The sequence below is a fragment of the Amblyomma mixtum genome, chromosome 8 (genome assembly GCF_055824585.1).
Source record: "Amblyomma mixtum isolate Tamu chromosome 8, ASM5582458v1, whole genome shotgun sequence".
Lineage (NCBI taxonomy): Eukaryota > Metazoa > Arthropoda > Arachnida > Ixodida > Ixodidae > Amblyomma > Amblyomma mixtum.
Genome location: NC_143019.1, coordinates 82,564,564 through 82,587,738, shown reverse-complemented (window position 1 = coordinate 82,587,738; position 23,175 = coordinate 82,564,564). Strand labels below are relative to the sequence as shown.

General features: G+C 45.5%; 1 protein-coding gene across 1 annotated transcript; it reads right to left on the bottom strand.

Annotated features, from left to right (window-relative positions):
• Positions 1-464: 464 nt before the first annotated feature.
• On the bottom strand, positions 465-23,175 carry LOC149333223 (uncharacterized). The gene is made up of 9 exons (XM_089556004.1): positions 23,125-23,175; positions 22,340-22,382; positions 19,602-19,750; positions 14,206-14,295; positions 10,134-10,166; positions 8,398-8,427; positions 6,145-6,222; positions 1,104-1,154; positions 465-515 (listed from the first exon to the last, which is right to left on the bottom strand). The coding sequence occupies exons 1-9, from the start codon at positions 23,173-23,175 to the stop codon at positions 465-467; spliced, it is 576 nt and encodes a 191-aa protein (XP_089412130.1).

Below are 23,175 nucleotides of genomic sequence, written 5' to 3'. Positions count from 1 at the left end.
CAAGGTACGGAGTGGTAGATGAAAGGGGATAATCCCTTCCCTCTGTGGTCGAGGACAGACCCTTCTCTCCGTTGAGGTGTCGCTGCCTGCATTGTCAAGCTACCAGGGTCATGAGAATCGGTCGATGCCATTGTTTGGAAGGGGGTCCTTTGAAAGGGAAAACTCGCCGCGTTCTTGAGTTGTACCCAAATGTACCTACTTTCATGACTTGTCTCGCTCTTTCGCAGGTTTCTCACTAATGGCCATAACGCACATACATGACCTTACAACGCTTCTTAACTCGGAGACAGGTTTACAAGTATCGTGGCGTTTTTAATCGCTGCTCCAGTTTCCGTTATCAAATGCCAGAGCTCTGCTAGTCCCCCTGAAATCCTTTCAGCCGCTGCCAGAGCTGAGCGCTGATATCGCGGCTCCCCCGTGCTTCTCAGGAGTCTGGCAGTGGCAGTGGTCCGGCGAGCGCCGCGTCAGTTTTTGTGTCTGTTCCAGTAGCTCTCCAGTCGTGATACCACGTAAACCTGCACGGGAAATAGCGTTAGAAAGGACACAACTGTCACTAAACAGAAAATGCCAACAACTGCATGATTGTCAGCTTCGCCCGTGCAAACTGAATACGCTCTAAGCCAAAGTTGGGTACCACTTGCCCACGCGACGAACAGGTATTCCTCGGGCTATTTGGGAATAATTAGCTTAGAGTTAGTTCCCCAGGAAACAATGTTTCCTCCTTTAAGGACTAGTGACTGCAGCAACGTTGATAGCTTTCTAAGGACCCAGCCTTACCACTAGGAAACCGATTTTCTATCATTAGGAAACCGATATTTTCGGTTTTGGACGTTTAGAACGTTTCTGAACGTTCGCAGTTTTTGACGTTCAGGACTTCAGAAATCGAGTATCCGAAGTGCCGTGTTACTAGCCGTGTGGCGAAAGCGAGCCCGTTTCTTTGCATGGGTAATAAGTTCCCGGTGAGACGTTTATCTCAACGCGTTTATGAAGGGCGGAAGCACTGGTAGCGTTCTTGTCTCCTCTGATTTTTTGCATTTTGTGTTGCACAAATACTCTTCTTAGTGAAAGAAAAAGCACTCGGCTACATATGCGCGGCCACTCACGTCCAAGATGAGCCATGATCCCCAGAAGACAGACGCTACGTAGTGGTCCATCTGCGCAACGAAACATAGAACAGTGAGTACGGCACTTTGGTCGATACCAACTCAAATAGGACAGACAGCTCATATCTGGATTGTCGTCATGTGCCATCAATACAGCATTGCATGCACACAACTTGTTAGGGGCAGATGCAAACTATTAAGAGATCGGAAGTGGGCGGAGTGGGTGAGGGAACAAATACGGGTTAGTGACATCCTAGTCGCAATGAAAAGGAAGAAATGGGCTTGGGCAGGGCATGTAATGCGAAGGCAAGATAACCGCTGGTCCTTCAGGGTAACGGAGTCGATTCCAAGAGAAGGCAAGCGTAGCAGGGGACGGCAGAAAGTTCGTTGGGCGAATGAGATTAAGAAGTATGCGGGACTACGGTGGCCGCAACTGGCGAACGACAGGGTTAATTGGAGAGACATGAGAGAGTCCTTTCTCATGCAGTGGGCGTGGTCAGGCTGATGGTGATAATGATGAGGAATCATGAAAAAACCTGGCCTAATAGACACGGGGAATTCAGCGAATTTACCTCCACTTACCGTAGTGTGGGTAGGTGTGTTTCGAAATGAGGAAAAAACAAACCTGCCTCCTTCTTTACCATATACGAAAGGTGTTCGAAGTGCTTAGTACTCGTAAAGCCTTCAGGAGCTGTAGATATGAGATAGACTGTGGAATAATCATTGAAAGGCTGAAGGGAAGTATTTTACACCCAGGGCCCTTATGTTTAAGCTGTCCATTTTTGATCGCCCATTTCGTATCTGTTTTGTTATCTGTCATTGGGGCAAGCGTCTGTGGGAAGCGACTTAACCACTGAGTGGTGAGCGCATATTACATCGGGTTTCAGCCAATGGCAAAGTCCGATCGCCAACGACCCCATGGCGGGGTCACTTCCTACAGACGCTTACAAGCCGCGGGTACATCTGAGTGACCAATGACAAAGTACCAAGTGGACGTGAAATGGACAATGAAAAATGGACAGCTTGTAGACTATATACGACCCCTGCTTCACTTCGCCACTAAGCGTGCACTAGGCTAGAGAGAGTGGCGTGATACACCGCAACCGGGACGCAAGGGCGCACACACGTTCTTTCACTTCCTGCGTAAGCAATAGTCGAGAGGCCAAGCGTCCGGCTCCAAACTGGAAGTTCCGGTACTTCATCTCCCGCTCGGAAGCAGTGTTTACATTCTGAGTATCACCAATCGAGGCTATGCGCCGGATGGCATGCATCCGCCAGAAAAAAGTGTCGAAGGTGTGCCCGCTAAACGCCAGGAATAAACAAATGCCACGAATATAAAATTAGGCACCTGGATGCCGCTATCAGATACAAGGATGATCAACGTCGCAGAGAATTTGGGTCAGCAGCCCCGGGTCCGACGCAATCTGCCATTCTAGTTTGCCATCATGACGGTCTACACTTACTCCCAGGAGTTTTACTGCAATTAGAGCGTAAGCTGCCTTTTTTCTGTCTTTAGAGGTGCCGCATTGCGTCGGTACCGGTCCAGATTTTTGGCGTTAGATTGCTTTTTCTGCCCCTAAGCAACTACAAAACCTGAAAAATCTTTATCTGTTAATCACATATTACACCTAATCTTTCAAAGGCGCCCCAAAAGCAGCGTAACTTTCTTGAATAAAAATAATCTTCAACTGCACACCACCATTAAGTATGCTAAGAGACGCTGCACTCAGAAACTTTATTAACAGAGGGTAAACTGGCAATGAAAGGCACCCTTGCAGGATACTCCCGAATTTTAAAGCAATTTTCATGGTGTTTATAAGGCTAAAAGGGGTTTTTCCAGTATACACCGCCTTGATTTCCTTTTCTGTTGTTTAATATTGAGAACATGCAGAAACTTAATCTAAGCTCTTTTTGGAGATTAGAGAGGGCTTTCCATTGAGATTCAGTTTTGATTACTGTGAACTTGCCTTTCAGCCTATGCCACCCTATTGCGAACGTGTACACCATTTCAGACCATCTCAATTTTTTCAGCAACAGTTTAGTGTAGACTAGCATATTCTGTGACTGGTTTTACACAATTTGAAATTGCGGTTTCTATTCCCGGTTAGAGTTCGAGAATTAGGCCGTGACGCATGTGACTAAGTAAAATGCCCTATTTCTCTACGTTAGTTTGGAGTACAAATGTGTTTTTTTTTGGCGTAGTACTATATATGATGTTAAATTCTAGACCGCCAAAGTGGGCACTAGCCTCAGAGTGTTTAATAACGTTCTCTTTTAGAAACTGCATTCGGAAATATTTTCGAATGCTATTTTTCATCCAGCAACATTTCGGGACTCTTAATAAATTAGCAGAGGGCGCAGTAAATTTGGAATTCTTAATATTAAATGTTTTTTCAAGACCAAAAATAGCATTACGAGCAATGAATTCATCAGCTAATTGTCCCGCAGAGAAACAAACGTATTTGTAATTTACTGTGCGCGCTTTTCGAATACTTAAAGCCGCTGGTAAACATGCGATAGAAGCCATGAATCCTTCTACATCTTTGGTAACACTACAAATCACAGCGGATAATGACGCCGAATGCAAACTGATAGAAGTGAAGCTGAATATTTGGCTCGGTACATTGAGACTTTAAAACCCGCGGTCCTCATTTCAGGCCTAGCCGAATTTACGTCCCGTGCTTATTAACAAAGAGTTGGTACAAATATGTCCGCTGCAGGCCAGCACTTGTAATGGTGTAATGGAAATACATGGCACTATTTGAAGGAAGCCTTGTAAAGCGAAAGGCTGCATGCATGCACTACTCCGAGGAAACGTTAAACAATTTCTTTGTTCCCGTATTTCGGAAACTATTGCGGGAGGTGTAACACGATATGCGCGAATTAAAAGAATTCTTTTTACTCATCATCGCCGCGAAGCCAGCCTGGACGCTTGCGAAGGATGTTCCTGGTGAACATCTTTTCTGGTTTCTCGCATATTCGACACAATGGCAATTTGTATTTTTCACATTATCTTCAATAAAGTGGATAGAAACTTATTGCCACTTAGTGTTTTGCTCCTTGAATATGTGATGAATTTCAAAAGTTTTCTCGAGTTCAGACGATGGAGCACGCGTATTTGTCCACAAGAAAGGGTGACAACCGCTTCTTAATCAACGAGAACGAGTAGGTCCCAAACTACGCGTACGTGTGTTCTTCGCCTACGGACAGTACCAGCACCAGTAAAGATTGGGAGGATTGTGACGAATTCAATGCCAGTTTTAGTTGGCTCTTCCTATTGGCTAAATACTAACACAGGTAAAAGACGGACTCGACGAAGATTGCCACATTGCCACTACAACGAGATCCAGGAGTCTAAAAGATCCAAGTAGCTTCCTGATGCTGTAAATAAAATCTTCATCTCTGTCCAAGCAAGAACGACGCCGGCTTGTAATATATTAGTTAAGACAACCTTTTTATTCGTACGGCATGTTCAGACCGGCAAACTTCGGCTCACATTGAACGAAAGTAAACCCTCGGCATTAATGCAGCCGGCATGCATTTGCGTAACTTCGTCCTTGAGCATCCAGCCTGAAGGGAAAAAATGCTGGCAAGAATTTTTCCTCTTTGTGCAACGAATGCATTTTCTTCATAGCTCGGATTGAAATATTTGCCTGCCTTGACAGATGTTGCATCATTTTTAATTATAGTTTCTTTACTGAGGCAGCGATGAGTTGCGACAACTTTTAAAACCCGATAGAACATATCAGCTCTCAGATTTTTTTATTACCGAATGTTGCAGTCATCGACGGGAAACTGTTCTTTCGTCATCTGGCATGGTACAGAAGGCGCGAAACTTAATGAGGCAAAATGCACTTAGAGAAAATAACGCTTCATTGCCCATCTACATTATGGAGAGCAGAAAGTTGGGCTAGTTGGTTGATACGCATACAGTATGCATCTACATTATGTAGTAGCCTAGGCGAGTCATCAAACTTCTTTTTTTTTTAAAGGGCGCGGTCTAGTGTACGCCGCGCTTTTATACGCTAGGCGTTGAACCTTCCGCTGCGAGCACGTTGAGCGGTAATCGCACGAAGTGTTCTCCCTGGCGTGAAGTACTATGGCGAAAGCCGTCGCCTACGGCTGCTACTCCTAGTGCACGCACACGGAGCGGTGACAACTGGCGCTGGAGCGGCGCGCTTAAGCGGTGTTGCTCAGCTGCGGCCGCTTCAGCTCGCGTTTTCAGAAGGCCAAAGCTGAGTTAGTACATAGGTTTCAATGTTTCAATGTCTAATTATTGCCTTCTCGCTCTTCTGTCAGTCGGCACACATGCATTCCTACTTTACATCGCCCATTCCTGTTAGTTACTTAGAAATGTTTGTGGTACCTCTTTAATTGGCTCGCCTTACATGCTTAATGTCATGTGTTCTTGTAAATGTGAATGTATCTGGTAACCTTGGCATGTGTACATATGTAAATAATTTTTTTTTCTAAACAGGTTTTAAGATTTGAAATCGCATCAGGGACAATAAAAGCGGCAATTAAATCTCGCTTCTCTATTACAGTGTACGTTCCATAAAATATGTGAACTCGAGGAGCACTCCACTTTCCTGTCTACCAAAATTTCTGGGGTACTTCACCCTACAACACCCTTAACTACTTCCACAACTCCTAACAACTAGCTTTCGCTGAAATATTTGGGTGCCTGGGTGTTGACCAAGCGAGCACTAGAAAAATCCAGGCTAGAAAAGAAAAGCTCCAAAATTAAACCGCAAATCAAGCTCACGGAATGTCTTCTGTTCACTCTCGGGACCCAGATTAAGGCGACGAGCGAAATTATCTGCGAACTCCAACCTGAGCGACCCGGCGGGCGACAGTGGCACAGCGGTCCTTAGCTCACCGTGGGAATCCATCGCGCAGGACGTCGCCGCAAATTATCCCCTCATGCGCTTATCGCTTGAGGGTGCAAGTCAAATACTTGAGAATATATGTGAAGATTCGGCCATATTACAAGCGCATGCGCGCTGTGTGAGAAATAGCTGACCATATCACCCAGTTTTACCTTTATCTGTCTGCGAGGTGGGAAAGACTCCCCCATCAGCTTGTAAATGGCGCGCCGGCCCAGGTCTCCCAGATGGCCCTAGGTGCCAAAGAGGAAAGATGTCAATGAGTAATTACTCCCTTATTACAAATCTACTCCACCTTGGGGGATTCCCCTAAACATTTGACGAGGAAAAATTTCATTTCGTAAATGAACTCATTTCAGCACAGTGCATGAAGCTTGGAAAGACCATAGATACTTCATCAAATTACCAGTGAATGCCGTGGTCTGAAGCTCTTCATTGAGGTGACGGATACTGCTTGAATTATTGTGATTAGTCTCCATGCGTACAACATAGAGGGACTGAGGATAGCGCGACCCACTTCCGCGCGCCACTAGTGCGCACGCGTTGATTGGTCCCGACGCGACTGGCGTGCGTCTGCGCATGCTCAATGGCTCCCCGCAGAAGCTGATTGCAGTAGCTGCCATGGATCGCGATATAAAAATCTCTGTAATGAAAGTGAATAGGGGCAAGCGAGTATACAGACTGCCCCAGGTGGCGCGAGCCTAGGCCGCAACAAAGGTGATGTAGAAGCGCATCCACCTATATTAGGCGACCGCTTTTCTCCGCCATGAAGGGAAAACTACCGGGGCGGACCATTCGTAACTCTTTAGTTTTGTCTATAAAGTCTTGTCTATAACGTCTATAAAGCAGAACAGCGGAAGCCAAACACGGACAAGAAAATAGACGAGACTTTCTTGTCCGTGTATAACTTGCGCTGTTCTTCCTTGTGATGAGCCAACTAGCCTGCGATGTGTTATAACGTCTATAAACTTTCTACAGACCAGTCTAGCATTCGTAAGGGTTTCAGCTCTGCAGGGAGTCTACAGAATGTCCATAATCTCTTGTCTATAAAGTCTATAAACTTACATTCTATAGATAAGTGCTATAGACTAGTCTATAGACAATAGCAGAGTCTGTTAGAAGTCTATAGACAGCCTGTAGATCATTTTTGTAATGAATCCCGCCAAATAGTGTGGCTCCACGACGGGGCGCCTGGCCACTTGGCCGTCCCTCGCTTCGCAGTAGCTTCGCTCCGTTGTTACTGGAGCTGTGACAATATATGGACGCTTCTTATAAGAAGAATTGATGATGCGCTATTCTTTAAGAGAAAAATGGTAGCTGTAAGCGTGGACTTATTCCGCTGGGTGTGGCCAGAGGGCGTTGTTCCGCTCCGTAGCTTACGCTCCATTGCCGTCAAAGTTGTCGCGGAAGAGAGTAGAGTCGGGGACAAAAGTCTCCGGGCCACGTGTTCCTTTAACGAAGCCGATAGCTCTGCTATTAGTCGGCGGCTGCAGACCCCACTTCTGGAGGTAAAAGTTAAACTTTTGTTCTTGCATCTCCACAAGTGCGGTCTCTAGCCGCTGCCTGATAGTAGAGCTATAAGCTTCGTTTGAGGAACACGTGGTCCGGAGACTTCTGTCTCCGACTGTACATGGCAGGTGGTGTTTTCGAATAACAATACCACCGACAACCCATCGGCGTTATTGTTAGCACAAGCCATTCCCATTAAGTTGCTTTGCTTTGTCAGAGAGAGACGCGCTGGGTTGGCGGACTTAGCGGTTCAAGCGACAGCCTCACGTTAGATACCGAAGCATACTTTGACTGTGTACGACATGATGCTGTCCCCAAATTTGGACCTGGTCATCATCAACATTAGCCCACCCCACCCCCAAAATTTGGCCCACCCTCCGAAATTTCGCCTTCTAAGATATAGACCAAAATCGATAACCAGGCTAATTTCAATGTGCTTTATGAGTGTGACCTCCAAAGTTTACCTCGGCTAATCCCAAAACAGCAAAATCACAGTAGAAGTAAGAATAGCTATGGCTCGACCATTCGATGTAACAGAGTTAAACCACTGTCATTTTTTTTTCATAGCCTTCCACCCAGAGTCATCCCTTATGGCATATGTCCACCTCTAAGGGTTATCGATGCATACAACTGAGCGGCTGCACACCTTCTCATATACGTTGAAGTAACCGGAGTTGATACGCTAAATTTAGCTGATACGCTAACTAATACGCTGCAGCAGCGCTCAGTACGGCATCACCGGCAGCAGAACAGAAGAGAACACATTCACGGTTACATGGCTAAGCTAAAGCAGTATTAGAGGCTATGTGCCGTATTGTATAGAGCTAATAATGTTTATAGGACGGCCCCTCTAACGTGACATGAGCCTTGTGCAAAACAGTTTTCAATTGCGTACTTACTCCCAATGGGTAATCCACGAGATCAAACGTCTGCGAATGCGGGAAAAAAAGTATATTCACTTCAGTTGTGGGTTTTCATGAACCACTGCGAAGAAATTAAGTTTTCTATTTTTATCTGCCGCCTTGTCTTTTTTTTTCTTTTTTGTTGTATATAGGAAAATGCCATCACTGAACTGCCAAAAAATTACAATCAAAGTAATATTTTACAACAGTACTACCACTTTCCGATATAGGTCTCTTCACTGAACATGTTTCGGGAGCGCTGAAAGAATGTTTTTAGCATCCGAGGGCCTTTAAAGTGCAGAAACACGGCGTTCAAAAAGGCGGAATTGCCGTGAATCAGAGTAGAATTGGGGTTAAACTGTTAAAATGTTGAGGATAGGTGTAATATGGACTTCCTTAAAGCTGTGAACGACGAAAGGATGACGTATGCGTTGCCATATTCGTCGTTCTGTTTCGTCATGTACACTCGCGGACACAAAAAATGTGGACCGCGCGGTCGATGTCTTCTGACGTGTTACCTAAACTCTAAACACGAATATACGTCTGTATGGAAGTAAAAAAGGATTGACCTGTCATTTGAGGCACTCCCTTATATAAAATAAAATGCGCTAGAGGAGAGCTTAATCATTTTTTATTTTCTTTTTAGAGCGTAGCGAAAGCTAACGCATGTTTGATGCATATGCAAGTAATACGTACTATCAGCGTCAATTGAAACGCGAGCAAGCCAATTGAAACGCGAACAGCACAACTCGCAGATATTATACCAGGGAGGCAAAATACACGAGCTGTTGATTTTCCCATCGAAGCCGAAAAGACCGCTCTTCTGAAATGTTAATAGCCCACGCCTGTATTTCATCTCCAGCCGCTAATATGCTTAATTGTTTGTGCTCGCGTTTCAGGTGTTTTGTTCGCGTTTCATTTGACGCTGATAGTACTTTTGCCCTTGTACAAAAACGCACCAAATGGTTCTATTTGCGTTACGCAACACGAAAGGAGATTTTGAACAGGAAAGCGTAGTTCTTACTAATCTGTCCGCGACTGTATCATGTATAACTCAAAGGAAATTTAAAGTTTTGATCCCTATGAAGATCACAGACTCATAAAAAACGCAGTGTAGCAAAATGTCCTCTGCTTCTTCGCTGCAGCATCGTGGGTCGCTTGATAAGCCAGCGCTTCTTCAGCAGTTGTGTGATCACGATAGCGTTTACCTGCGCCTGCAGTTGCGTGAGACTCAGACCAAAGCGCAGGTAAGAAAACAAGAAAAATAAAGAAAGGTTAGATTCGTTGCGGGCAATACTAAAACTCTTCTGGCGCAACAGAAGAAGCTTTTTCACGGTTTATTATTAATTTAAAAAAGAAACAAAGCTGCTAAAACCCCTTTGCTTTGCCACAGGAGCGAACATAATTGGGGATCGATGCTCTAAGAAACATGGATACCCGGCGGCATCAATTCTGATACGAAGAGCTAACCGTGCAGAGCGTCGATACAACCAACGCATCAACGAAAACGCATTAACTGTGATTGCCTAATGCGTGTTCCTCGATTTCCCTGGCTAAGATTAGCCCCTGAGTACGTAATGAATTACTTCTTTCAAGGACTTTCCCTCACGATTCCCCTCATTAAGCTCCCAGTAGTATGCCTCGCGCAATAGTGTGCCTTCTGCACCGGTATAGAATCGCTCATTCTATTCATATTTGTTCTTTCGCATATCGCAAAAGCAGCCATTACTTACGTCGCCCGGCAGGTCGTAATGGCCGGTGAGGACCTGAAACAGGCGTCGTTTTTAGCGTGCCGACCACGAGTTCAGGAAAAATGAACTGCTCTAGCTCAGAAAACACGAGAGCAATGACGAGAAAACTTCTCATCTGCTGAAAACGCGCTTTTGCCAACGTTTGCAATGTGCGTGCACGCCAGCCCTAAGAGCTGCTGAAAATGCATTGATTCCTAAACGAAGATTTTTTTCTTTCAGTAGTTTACACCTCAACAAAAGTAAACAAATTGACTCAGTGTTCGTGAATATCCTTATCCTACGGCTCTACTGATTCAGCACTCTAGTATCGTGAATTGCTTAAAGAATCTGATGAGGATTTTTGTTTAAATCGACTCCGTGGTATATCACGGCTGCAACGTCAGATCATTTTCAAAAGCGAAATGGAAATTTTGTATTAAAGGTACGATAGCACCTGAATAATATTCTGCCCATGAGGTAAAGTCAAAGACATAATTTTAACCAATTACTTTGTGAAACAGGGTACCCTCTTGCCTTGCTCCCTTTCATCTGTGAACAAGCCATAAAATGTGGAGTCTTAGGAAACGCTTAGTGTATGTGGTAATCATGCGGGCCTATTATAAACCGCCCTTAGGTCACACTTCTTCAAGGATGCACTTTTTGTTCTTTTAGGTTTGGACCCCATTGTAAGAATTTCTTTGGTTACCCAAGAAATGCTGATGGCGTGGTTGAAGCCTCGAACACATAAGGGTGGAGCCAACGCAGAGCTTGCAAGGATTTTGACATTGCACTTTTCGTGCGTCACCACATGTCACATCCTCCGTTTGCTGTTTTTTGCCCGTCTATTTTTTCTATTTTCATACGAAAAAACTATACCATGCAACGCATTTTATTCGCGCTTATGCCATTGTGGTCAGCTTGTTGCAAAATCACCCAGAAAGAATAGCGTTCAATGAAAAACTAAAATGACAAGCAGGAGCTGCCGAAAACACTTCAACAATTCACAGCGGAGCGCAACAGCTTTCTCTGCAGGACAAAGGTTCACATCGTGATAACGAGGTGAAAAAAATATAGTTTTGTGTCGTTTGCACGGAATGTATTTCCCAAAGTGCTGCATCTAACTTAATATTGCAGCCTTGTGTGCTCATGTTTCACGGAAAAACACAAGCGACAAACGGGCAACCATTCTTTCCGTAACCCCCTTCAGCGCAGTCATTTGATATTCATAAGGGATGAAACTACCTCATCGGCCTTCAGAAAGCAAATTTGTGTGTGTGTGCAGTTTCTTAAAAAAGTCAGTAACACTTAGTCTTAGTCAGTTTCTAAAAGTGCAGGCTAGGATGACACCCATGAGATTCTATACATGATCAAGAAATCACAAACACCTAAGTATCCAACGCTAACCAGAAGCACATTCCACTCAGAATTATAAAACTCGTAATTATGTCAAACGCACACGCTGCAGTGCTCTCGACGGAGTGAGCCAGCGAATTCTAGAGAGAAAAGGCGTTGCAATCCTCGTTTCGCGTCACAGCACCTTGCCCGGTTGACCATACCATGCCATGAATTTAGACCACAAGGCTCAAGAAGCAACGGCTCATAACGACCCGGTCACCGAGACCTTCTTGAACCTATGGGCATGAACTCATGGCATGGTATTATCCACCGGTCAAATTGCGTAGACGTCACAGGAGATGTGCACAGGTCTCTTATTTCTAGACGGCACTGAGTCAGCGCGCAAGGATACGAGACCGCGGGACCTCAAAGCGCCAGTACTTAAACTATTCATCGCTCATGCTTAAGTCGCCGTGTGACGTGACAAAGAACGGGGTTTTAAAAACTGACGAACTATTTAGTGTGGTTAGGCCAAATATAAATTAGGTGCACCAGTACTTCGGTTTTCACTTCAGTCTCGGTTTCACTGAAGGGGACACTTAAGGTCCTCCTTAATGGTATGAGGCGACAGCAATAATTGCTTAATCCCATATACGTATAATTGGTCGTTCTCTACATTACATTCATACGTCCTTGTGAGTGCGCATACGAATCCTGGCGCACTGGTGCAATGGTTAAGTGATGCGCCACAACTCAGCGATGGCACGTGCTGCCACCGCTGGGGCTTGTGAGACGCAGCTTGCTCTTCCCGAGGAACCTGTCGCGGCCAATCATTAATTTAACTGCCACCTGTCACAGTGGGCAGTTTGCTCACACTGGTGAACAGCGCAAAAAAAAAAAAGGCGGGACAACGACAAGACAAGAAAAGTTGGTATGAATGCATACCAACTCGCCCAGATCTCAGCTTTACTAACTTTGCTCACAATCCGGTGGGCAGGTTGTGACGACTTCACAAGGTCACGCGACCTAGGGGGCTTGCCTGCCACCTACGGGGCCATCTAGCTCAACATTAGCCACACAGATATGAGAGCGGGTGTTAGGGCTAGCGCATTCACAGTGGAAAAGTTTAAAATGTGGCGACTACCAAGTTTGTTTCGTCACCGCTGGTGTAGCGCATTTACAGTGCAGATGTTTAAAACGTGAAGACTACCACGTTTCTTTTGTTACCATTGGTATATAAGTGTACGTGGATACATGAGTGTACCTGGGACTAGATATTAAATCTTGTGGTAGTCAACCCCTATTTATCTTGCTGATTCGTCTGTGCCTTGTTTCTGAGGCCTTTTTCTTCAATATTCTCTATTAGCCACCATCAGACAATCTCAATTTTCCATCAAACAACTGATTTCCTCATGGCTCACAATACTGAGAGCTGATGTTTAAGCACTGGCCATACTGATTTTAACGAATAGACGGGCGTCAGGAAAACTGTTCACCTATGTCCCAGGCACGAGCACTGAACAGTTAATTTATGCAAATTAAATGGACACCACGGACAAATTGAAGTCGCTTGGTATCAATATACTGCACAGACCTAATGACTATAAATAGCCCACTTGCAGCGCGAACTCAGCATGCATTGTGTAAACGCCCAATAGTACTAGTATCATCCGCACCAACCGTTCTCGCAAACTGCGGTGAATTGAATGCATTTTTTTTCTGCCCGTGTTCATGCCGGACTCCAGATCATGACAAAATTTAGAGATGGAGAAACGACACGCGAAACGCACTGGACGCCAGCGGCTAGATAATGTATAGTCTTTGTCAAAAGTAACCAGGCTGGATGGTTTGCTTCTAGCTTGTATAGTGAAGCCCTTGTGGCTTTCCTAAAGATCAAAAGGTGCTGGAAGGTAAGAAGACCCCAGTAGTTACCTTTAACGACCATTTCAGCTTCAGGGAAGCTGTAAGGGCTCCACTGTACGAGCTAGAAGCAAACCAAGCAGCCTGGTTACTTTTGACAAAAACTGTACTTCTCACACACCCCCACTCCAGGCCTTTGATCGCCGCGTCTTCTATCCGCCGAACGATGAAACGTACGCAGCACCAAAGTAATCATACATGGACTACTTCGTTTTTATAGAAACCGGATGCTACCATGATCATTTGTTTTTTGGCGTCTGGCCACCGGCCACAGTTCAGCACAACCAGGCCGAACGCCTGCAATGGAAATTTTCTTCCCTTTGTTTTTAACGAGCACTAGAACTAGAGCGCAGTGACGAAGGCAAGGGACGACGGCAAGCGTGTGAGCCAAAGGTTCGCTGAAGAAATGAAAGAACTAGAGGACACTAGACTTCAGTTACTGCTTTATCATCAAGACGCCTGTTCTTGCCCCCGTAATAGTTTGAAATCAGGCGCAAAACATGGACGCTTAGCGAATAATAATCTTACAGCGCCTAATGGAAGCAGAGAAGCCGCTGTGTGCCCACCTAAATGTCTTGCTGTGGGCTAGTCTACCCAATCATTAATTTCCGAATGGCGCTCACGAATTCGTTGTCTGTCATGACGTCACAAGTTTACATCGGCCAGTGGGAAGAAAGGGTTTCATTTTTAAATTGCATTTCTTCAGCAACAAATCCGCCTTTTGTTGCCCAGCAAACGACAACCAATTTAGAAAGCCGTAAAATTGATTTTTACTGACAGCAGACATTATGTGGAGGAGGGGTGTCAGCTAAATGCTCACCCTGATTACGAGCGCTATCAAGATGACGAAGTTGAGGAAGATCCTGGACTTGCAGAGTGGCAGGGTGGCCTGAAAGACGTCCATCTTTTCCTGCACGCCAAAAACAATAATTAGGATTATAGCATCGATGGTGCATGCGGAAAGCCTTTATTGCTCTCTATGTTTTACATGCAATGCTACTCCTGGCGTCTGCGAAATGAAGCGGAAAAAAGAGATGATGACTCCTCGACGCACTTTTATGCGAGCACGAAGTATTTGGAGATCTTTTATATCTCCAGAAAAGGTCTTCATATCCGGTCAGCTTAATATTGTGATTGATAAGAAGCATAATATTGCAGGGTCAGTGGCTCACGAGGAGAATAACTGTCGCTACACATGCTGTTCACAAAGTGCACAAAGTAGGAGAAAGCCTCAGGATGCTTGCGAACGTCTTGAAAAGAGGACTTGTTTTTGTCGGGGCAAAGCATTCATTAATGGAGGGGTTCAAAACAGGGCCTTCTTCCTCGGAGTGAAACTCTATAAATGCCGCTAATTATTTTCGCCTTGCTTAGACTAAGACAGGCCCTCTGGTCCAAATATTGCCAGGCCGCCAGACACTTTCCCTTCCCTCGTTCACTTTGTGAGTTTCAGGAAACCATCTGCCTGCCCCCTCTCCCCTCTCTCTACCATGGGCTGCATGCTGTTGTTAGCATACAAATGCAGCAGAAATGTGGTCACGCTCCTAGCAGGTTGTTCAGATTTTCTCGCCAGTTATAGCGTTACATGCCATTATTGTATACTAGGGGTGTGCGAATATCAAATTTTTCGAATACGAATCGAATACCAATACTTAGTTCCGAATATCGAATCGAATATCGAATAATCAAGGAAAGACGCATTTAACCACTGCAAAACATTTATTTGAGCATCCAAGAACATCACAGCTCAACTATCAAAAAGTAAATGAACACAAAAGGTGTCTGTGGCTGCACAGAAATTATCCAAGTCTAGAACATTATTCTTAGAAGAGTGGAATTTTCACAGAAAATGGCTAGTACACAGCACTGATTGAATTTAGCATGCCATCAGCGCAAAAGCGCGTTGCTGGGGTGAACACTAAAAGTTGTTGTGAAGGAAAACCAGCTGCTCCACATGGTCAGGCAGGAATCGTTCCCTTCTAGCTGAAACGACTTAGCCAGAGACAGGTAATTCCCTCTCACTTCGCACTGAAGTGGCAGGTATTGCGAGGTACTTCGTGCACAGCTTTGACTATACCAGCTTCGCAGGTATAGCCACAAAGAAGCTCAAAAGCACAGTCAGCTACGGCATGGCCCACCATTAGGCATGGCTCTGGACGTCGCCATGTTGTTATGTCTATGTCGATTGGACTTGCGCACTTAAATTTACGCCGGTGCTCGCAGTAAAATATTCGGCTAAATACGAATATTCGCATGGGATCGAATAATCGAAACAAAACGAATAATTAGATTTCGAATCGAATACGAATAGCAAAAATCTAATATTCGAATTGTATTCCAAAATTTCGAATATTCGCACACCTCTATTGTATACATTTCCTCCCTGGAATACCAAAACACCGTGCAACATTTCCACCGTCCTAGACGACCTGGACGGCGGACGCAGAATCCACGGCTACATCAATGCCTTCCTGTCTGATAGAACTGCCACCATCGGCATAGAAGTCCTTCGATCGAACAAAATTCGCACTCCAAACAAGAGAACACACCAAGGGTCAGTTATCTCACCAGTACTAGCTCGAAAACTAGATAAGATCGAAGGCATCAGGCATGCCATGTATGCCGACGAAACCGTCTGGAAAAACAGGGGCTCCCTCGGAGAAAAAGGAAGAAAGGCTACAGGAAGCAGCCTCTTGTGGAGAGCAATACCTCGGAGAAAGAGGACTCGCATGCTCGACCGAGAAATCGCAACAGCTGCGAGCATGGAGTGGCAAGCAAAACTGGACCATCCCAACCAACGAGGACCTGAAATCAAGGTCTACCTGGAAGGAACGCCCATACCGGATAGGACAACCATAAGAATCTTAGGCATGTGGGTGCAATCCAACCAGCGCAGTACTCACACTTTCACCCTGCTCAAAGCAACAGCGCGGAAAGTCGCACGCATGATCCCCCGAATCACCAACAGGCGACATGCCATGAGTGAAGAGGACACACTAAAACTAGTCAGAAACCTGGTAGTTAACCAAAACCCCTGCAGCCTAACTTACCAGTGCCTCAACAAGAGCGAAATACAACAATCGGGTGCCATGTTACGCGCAGTGTATGAGACAGCGCTCCAACTGCCGCGCAACACGTCTACAGAAAAACTCATGGCCCTTGGATTGCAAAACACTTCCGGGAAGCTAGGAGAGGCGCAGCTTGAGTAGCAAAAACTCAGACTGTTACAGACAACGACTGCAACAGCGCTCTTACAGGGACTCAGATACCGCGAGCAGATGCGAGAAACTAAGAGGACGGAAAGGATCCCCGAGGAGGTTCGCAAGTCCCTCAAGGTAGTGTCAATACCAAGGAACACGGACCACAACCTCCACTGAGGCAGAGGAGAAGCGAGGGCCGAATTAATCGAGGAAACATACGCTCCTCAAGACACACTCATGTATGCAGACGGGCCCTGGAGAGGAGGAGACATCAAAATCACAGTGGCCACTGTAGTCGATTCGTCTCTACGTCAAATGACCAGAGCGTCTATGCGATACTGCACGGCTGCAGAGGCCTAGAAAGTAGCCTTTGCTCTAGAGGTGGCGGAGGACTATAGAACCGGGCGGTCGCTAACGATAGTCACGGACTCTCAAACAGTCTGCCGAAATTACATGAATGGCAGGATAGGTCGTCACGTGCTCCGTGTACTCCTCGCAGCGAGCGACAGAATTAAAAACCACGAAGAAGAAAACTACATGACCAACCACAAAATTGTGTGGGTACCTGGACACACGGGGGTGGCAGGGAACAAAGAGGCCGACAGCATAGCTCGAGGATACATTACTTTCCGAGCATCCGACGAGACCACGGAACTCGCGCCAGCACCCAAGCAATACTCAGCCATAGTAGAAAGCTATAGACGCTGAAGAATGCGATATCCCCCTCGCACAAATCTCTCAGCAGAGAGGAAGCTGTCACTTGGAGACAATTACAGACAGGCTGATAACCAAACCTACATATACTAAGCAAAATGCACCCTACGATAACGCGGAAAAATGTCCCTGATGCGACGAAAAACGCATTCTGTATCACATAGCATGGGCCTGCCAAAACATAGACATGGTCCTTAAAATGCAAAACCCTAGTGCCGAGCAATGGGAGACTCTGCTGTCCAGCGACCGCTGTGAAGACCAACAAGGTCTGGTACAGCGAGCTCAACGAGCGGCAGTGGCCAGCGGAGCCCTGGACTGAGGGGCAACCGACCATTGATTAGAGGTGGACGACGTCGACAGAGAAGTCTCCTGGGGATACAACCAAGGAGAGAACGTCTCTGAAGATGCTTCATAAACCACAGAAAAAAGCACTACAGTACAATAAAGTGTTTCCTTCCTTCCTTCCCGTCCTTTCCTTTCGCCGGCGTTCGCCTCGTTTTCAGAAAATCTTCACACTCTCACCATTATTCCTTTCCTCTTTAGGTTTTCCAGCATCTCTTTTTTATTGCATGTTGATTATCATAAAATTGGTAAATTGGTGTTTGAGGAAAGGAAGTGGAGAAGTATCTGTCTCACATATCTCGGTGGACACCTGAACCACACCGTAAGAGAAGGGAGGAAGGTAGGAGTGAAAGAAGAAAGAGAAAGAGATGCCGTAGTGGAGGTCTCCTGAATAATTTCGACCACGTGGGGATCTTTAACACGCACTGAAAGGCTTGAAACAAGTTATAAGAAAACAGCCATAGAGGCGTGTGGGAAAATGCAGTGACCTCGAAGCGCGCGCTTACTCGTCGCTACTTATGTTCTACTGTATCCGCCGCATAGAAGCGGCCTTTGACTACGCACACAAAGCAGACCTAATGTTCGAATGCCACGTTAAGTGAAAAATACTTTTATCTCTTATACTCGAGAAATTCTAAAGAACATCTTCCAGAAACTGGGGCGGACCTGAGGCCAACATGAAACCGAACGTGGGGTCTAACAAGCAGCCGAATCGCTCACCGAACTTATTAAGGAACTTTTCCATCGGAATGGTATTCATGAGAAAAAAAAACTTCAGGCCCAGCGTGATTCCAGCCACCACCGGCGCAAATAAAGCAGCGTCATTTTGTGATGAGTTAGACTACTCGGCTACTGCCACAGCTCCCGAGCTTTGTGCTTATTTGTTGCCTTTCGTTCTAATGATAATTTAGTCATGTTCGTCATCTCTCATCCGTTCGTTTTGAGCTTCAAAATGTCAACACAAACGGCGCATTCTTCATTTCGTAGTCAAATAGCTAAGGGCGGCAGCTATTCGAGCCTCTAAATGAGCCAGAAAAGACAAGCATGCTTCCGGATTCCATGAGTAGAAGGCGGAGAAGGCGGCGGCCCGTCTAGCAGCTACAGGACCTGGCGAACGTCCAAACGTGGTTGCCATCTACGAAGCTTCCGAAAATGTGACGCGCCTTTTCTGCAATGCATTTTATGCTTACTTCTACTGTGGATAACAAAACAACGACCAATTTTTTCTTTTGTTTATATCAGCTAACATGTTTACTGTGGAGCCTAACTGGAACATTTTGCATGATATAATAGAGAGAAGGCAGCGGCTTGTCAGAAAGTCACGTTTTATTTTGCTTTATCCTCCCTTTTTGTCCGGGCTCTCGTCTTGCCTTGCGATTATGTTCTCATTGTTCTCTGCGCATTCCCTAAATGGACGAACAATTCCACCCGTTGGCACCTGCTCCAACCTAACTCTACTCCACAATAATAGCTTAATCCTCCTCCTCCTTTTCCAGTGCCTCGCTCTAACTATGAATAAAAGGTTGTATTAAACAAATGTGAGGTTTACGACCATTAACATCATCTACAGTTATCATTATCGCGTTCATAACTTTGTTGTCTTGTTTTTCACCTACTGCCAATTGCGATCATGGTCTCATTGTTTTCTGTGCATTCCCTAATTGGAAAAAGGATTCCACCCGTTGGGACCTACTCCAACCTAACTCTGCGCCACAATAAAACTTAATCCTCCTCCTCCTCTTGTAGTGCCTCGCTATAACTATAATTAAAAGGTTTTATTAAAAAATGCGAAGTTTATGCGCCATTAACATCATATACAGTTATCGGTATGGCGTTCAGGACGGTGTTGTCTTGTTTTTCACCTACTGCCATTTGCGCCGTCACCCTTCTCGTGTTTACTGTATTCTGTTTAAGCACACTGCTTTAGGAGAACGGATATTGGCCCCGGCCATCAGGAACTCACGGCCAGGCAGGCGGTGATGAGTAGCACGCTGACGCATAAACCCAGCGTGCCCTCGATGACCAGCACCAGCATCACAACGCGGCCAGGCAGCGGGGGCTTCTGGTGCTTGGTGGCCAGGTCCGCGATGCTCTGCTCGTACGACGCCGCGTCTGCGCCGATCACGAAGCGCGGTGCACACAATACGCACTCGTTTGGGCTCCATGAATTAGAAACAAACTCAGTATACGAAACAAAGCGATACTAACCGAAACCGAGGCAAGAATCATATTGACCAGTCCGACTGTGCCCCCAGCCGGACAAGGGCCTCTCCCATATTTCTGCAGTTAACCTATTCTGCGCACCTGCGGCCACCTCGTCCCTGCAATCTTCCTAACCTCATCAGCCGACCTAACTTTCCGCCACTACCTGCTACGCTTGCATTTTCTTGGAATCCGCTTCGTTACAGTAACGACCACCGGTTATCTTGCTTTCGCATTGAATGCCCTAGCCATACCCGTTTCCTGAATATAAGCTGAACATTTTTCGTCAGCTTCAACATTTATGCCCCATATGTGAGTACCGGCGGGAGGAAAGCATAGAGGAATGTTAAAATTGTTTTCATGGTGCTTTAATTTAGAGCGGAAAATTAGTTGTGTTATTATTTTATAATTTTCTCACTCTATTAAACGTCACGACAAACGGATCAGTAAGGATACCATATTTAGCCAGGACTCGAATCCCGCATGTTTTTCTGCTCAATGGCATGCTCACCAGAATTTTTTACCTTACCGTTAGCACACTTTCTTACTCCTCTGGAAGACGGACCTGCCAATTTCGTTTATGTAAACCTCCCTCAAAACGCTGGAGTGGTGCCGATATGCTGTTCACAAATTCAGAACAGAATTAGTTTTCGTGGCACCCTAATAGCACTGCCATTTCGGGGTGCCACCGTGTATTGCTTTGTACCCTCTGGAGTGACTGCGCGTACGGCTTTTTTTCTCGAGGATATATGTGTACTTCATAGAATGCGACCGGCCGTTATTTTGTTAGCTGACGATCAGCGGAGCCTGTAGTAATAATAAGGATAATGAGAAATGAAGATAATGTGTCCGTCGCCACCTGTAGTAATGATGTTATCCCACCAGCAAAACTACACTTTCATCACAATACTTCCTGGCCGAAATAGAAGCCTGTCTATAAGCATTCAGGCACCGTCTCGAGTCGACAGTATTGAGGTTTATAATTATAAATTTACTCTTGTCTGTAATAAATCCCATGAAGTTCTAAATATTTTTGCTACGAAAGTTGATCCAGTCAATTTGCAATTGGTGCCCAACCTGAGACAGCCCTCTCTGCAGTCTTAAATGTAGAATATTGTAGACATGCACCCGCCTTTTTCAACTGTGGCAGAACATAGATATCTATTGCAGAACACAGAAGTTCGTGTACAACCCAAGGTTATTTAAGCACGTCCTGCAAAACTCATACTTCTCGCGCTATGTTTTCCACTTTTTTTGATGAAACAATAAAATACGTATTTTCAGACAGATTTTGTTCAATTCTGCATCATCGCCGCGAAGTGTTACTGATATTTACTGCATCTCCATCCGAACTGCACTCGGGTTTATTTGCAATAAGGAAGTAATTACGAATTCGCATCCACCCAAGCGCAGCAAGGTTTGCTTTTCAGTCGTATATTGGAGCACCTATGGGACCACTTATACTTTAATTCTGTCTAAGGTGAGGAGAACCCTTTTCCTCACTTTTGAATGCTTTTAATGCTTATAAAAGCCATAAGGGCTCTACTAACCTGGTCAGAAGCAAACCAAACCATGCAGCCTGGTCACTTTTAGCAAAGACGGTACACGGCGTTGAGTGGGCACTCCGAAGGATGGGCGCTCTCATCATCAAAACTCTATTCTAAGCACCAGCGTAATATATACGATTCACTGAGACCTTCAGCGTTATCCTAGAGCAAGTGCGTCAGCTGATTAACCTGCCTGAACAGCATTGCCACAGAAGATAGAAATGAAAGAAGTCTCCGCCCCGTAGTACGAGGAGGCAAAATGTGATGCCAACATGGCTTTCGATACATCTATTCCCTCGATCCTCTTCGAGGACATGCGGGAGCACCGAATACGGTTTTTGCCCTTCTGTGACGATACATTTGCTCCTTCTCAAAGCGGTGCAATTGTGAAAGCAATAAACTGCTTGTCTCAGTCATTGCTGTGACATGACATAGATTGAAGCAACACGCGCATTTTAAAAACAGAAAAGAATCTTCAAAGCCGTCATTAAGACGTCATTCAGAAAACCAAACACACTCTTAATCGCACTGACGGGACACTTCCTAACGCATACGCCCGCTGCCTAGTGCACATTTTCAAACTTAAATAGCCAGCCTTTTCACGTCTGTACCTGTTAGTTAACGATGCTCCCATGTGGGAGCCGAGCTGTCGTTTAAGTGGTCATTTTTATTTCTGTCGGTGTTCTGCCTTCTTCTTGATGTACACCCCCTATCAGACGAGTTTTCGTCCAACCTTCAACTTCAAGCTCTGTTAATGTTCGGTCGAATTTCCTCTTAATTCAAAACAGCAACAGGGTGATTCTCTTCAGGTTAGCCTTCCGTCAGCAACTGCCATGGACCTCCTGAAAGTCGGGTTGGTTAACTGGATGCTTGTCAGACTTTAGTTACTCCTGCTTGCTTTGTATCTTTTAAAACGCCAATAATCTGTAAACAGAAAGAACGACACACTCACTGGGCGACGTGAAAGCGTGGTAGACGCCGTTCAGGTTCCACGCCTGAAAACAAAAAAAAAATGCATCAATGACGATGAAAGAATACACGGTCAAATCTCGAAACCAAAACACAAATCCGGCCTACTGCGTGGAAGTCATAGAAAAGCTACTTTCTGAGTCACGCAGGGTTCGCCGAAATCTGATGTTTGCGTGCAAATCTTAAAACTTGCAGCTCCATCCGCGCATGTAAGCTCAAAGATCCCGGAAAATGCTTTTGGTTGGTGCAGATGCTACCCTATTCAGTATGACGCCTAGCAATCGAAATTATTGCGCTTAATTTCAATCCATCGTACACCGTATCAGTTTTAAATGGCTTTTAGAACTGAGAGGCTCGAGGTCACGAATTTTACAAGTCATGTTTTGCAGCGCGTAGGAAGAGTGGGTCATCACCATGAACATGTTCGCGTAGCATCTCACCGCACTGCACAGAGTTGTCAGAATTCGAAGTGAAAATGCCAACAATGGGTTACTCTTGTCTCCTGTGGCGGCCGACAGGTGGGGCCACTTGGTGACGCCCAGGAAAACTGCGGTTGATAAGCCACTACGCAGTTGGGTCTTCGCATCATTTTCACATATATTCAGTTCGGTATTAGAAGAAGTGCTAATCTCGTGTGTCTTGTTCCTCCCGCGTTCTGTACCCCTCATTAAGTTCGACCACAAACTGGTCCATAATAGCCCACAAGCTATGCGAACAGCTCCTTTCTGCGTATCAGGGGACCTGCCTGTGCGTTGCAAGTGAGCTTACCCCACAGACCACGGAGAGTAACACGATCTCGGCTCTGGACCGCAGGCACAT

What these genes read in the sequence shown, in the direction of transcription:
- LOC149333223 (XM_089556004.1), bottom strand. Translation starts at nt 23,175, where the DNA reads ATGTGCCTGCGGTCCAGAGCCGAGATCGTGTTACTCTCCGTGGTCTGT. An exon ending in TCATCACCGCCTGCCTGGCC is followed by an intron (nt 14,296 to 19,601) that starts GTGAGTTCCTGA and finishes TTTGGCGTGCAG; the next exon opens with GAAAAGATGGACGTCTTTCA. An exon ending in CACCTCGCAGACAGATAAAG is followed by an intron (nt 1,155 to 6,144) that starts GTAAAACTGGGT and finishes TTCGTTGCGCAG; the next exon opens with ATGGACCACTACGTAGCGTC.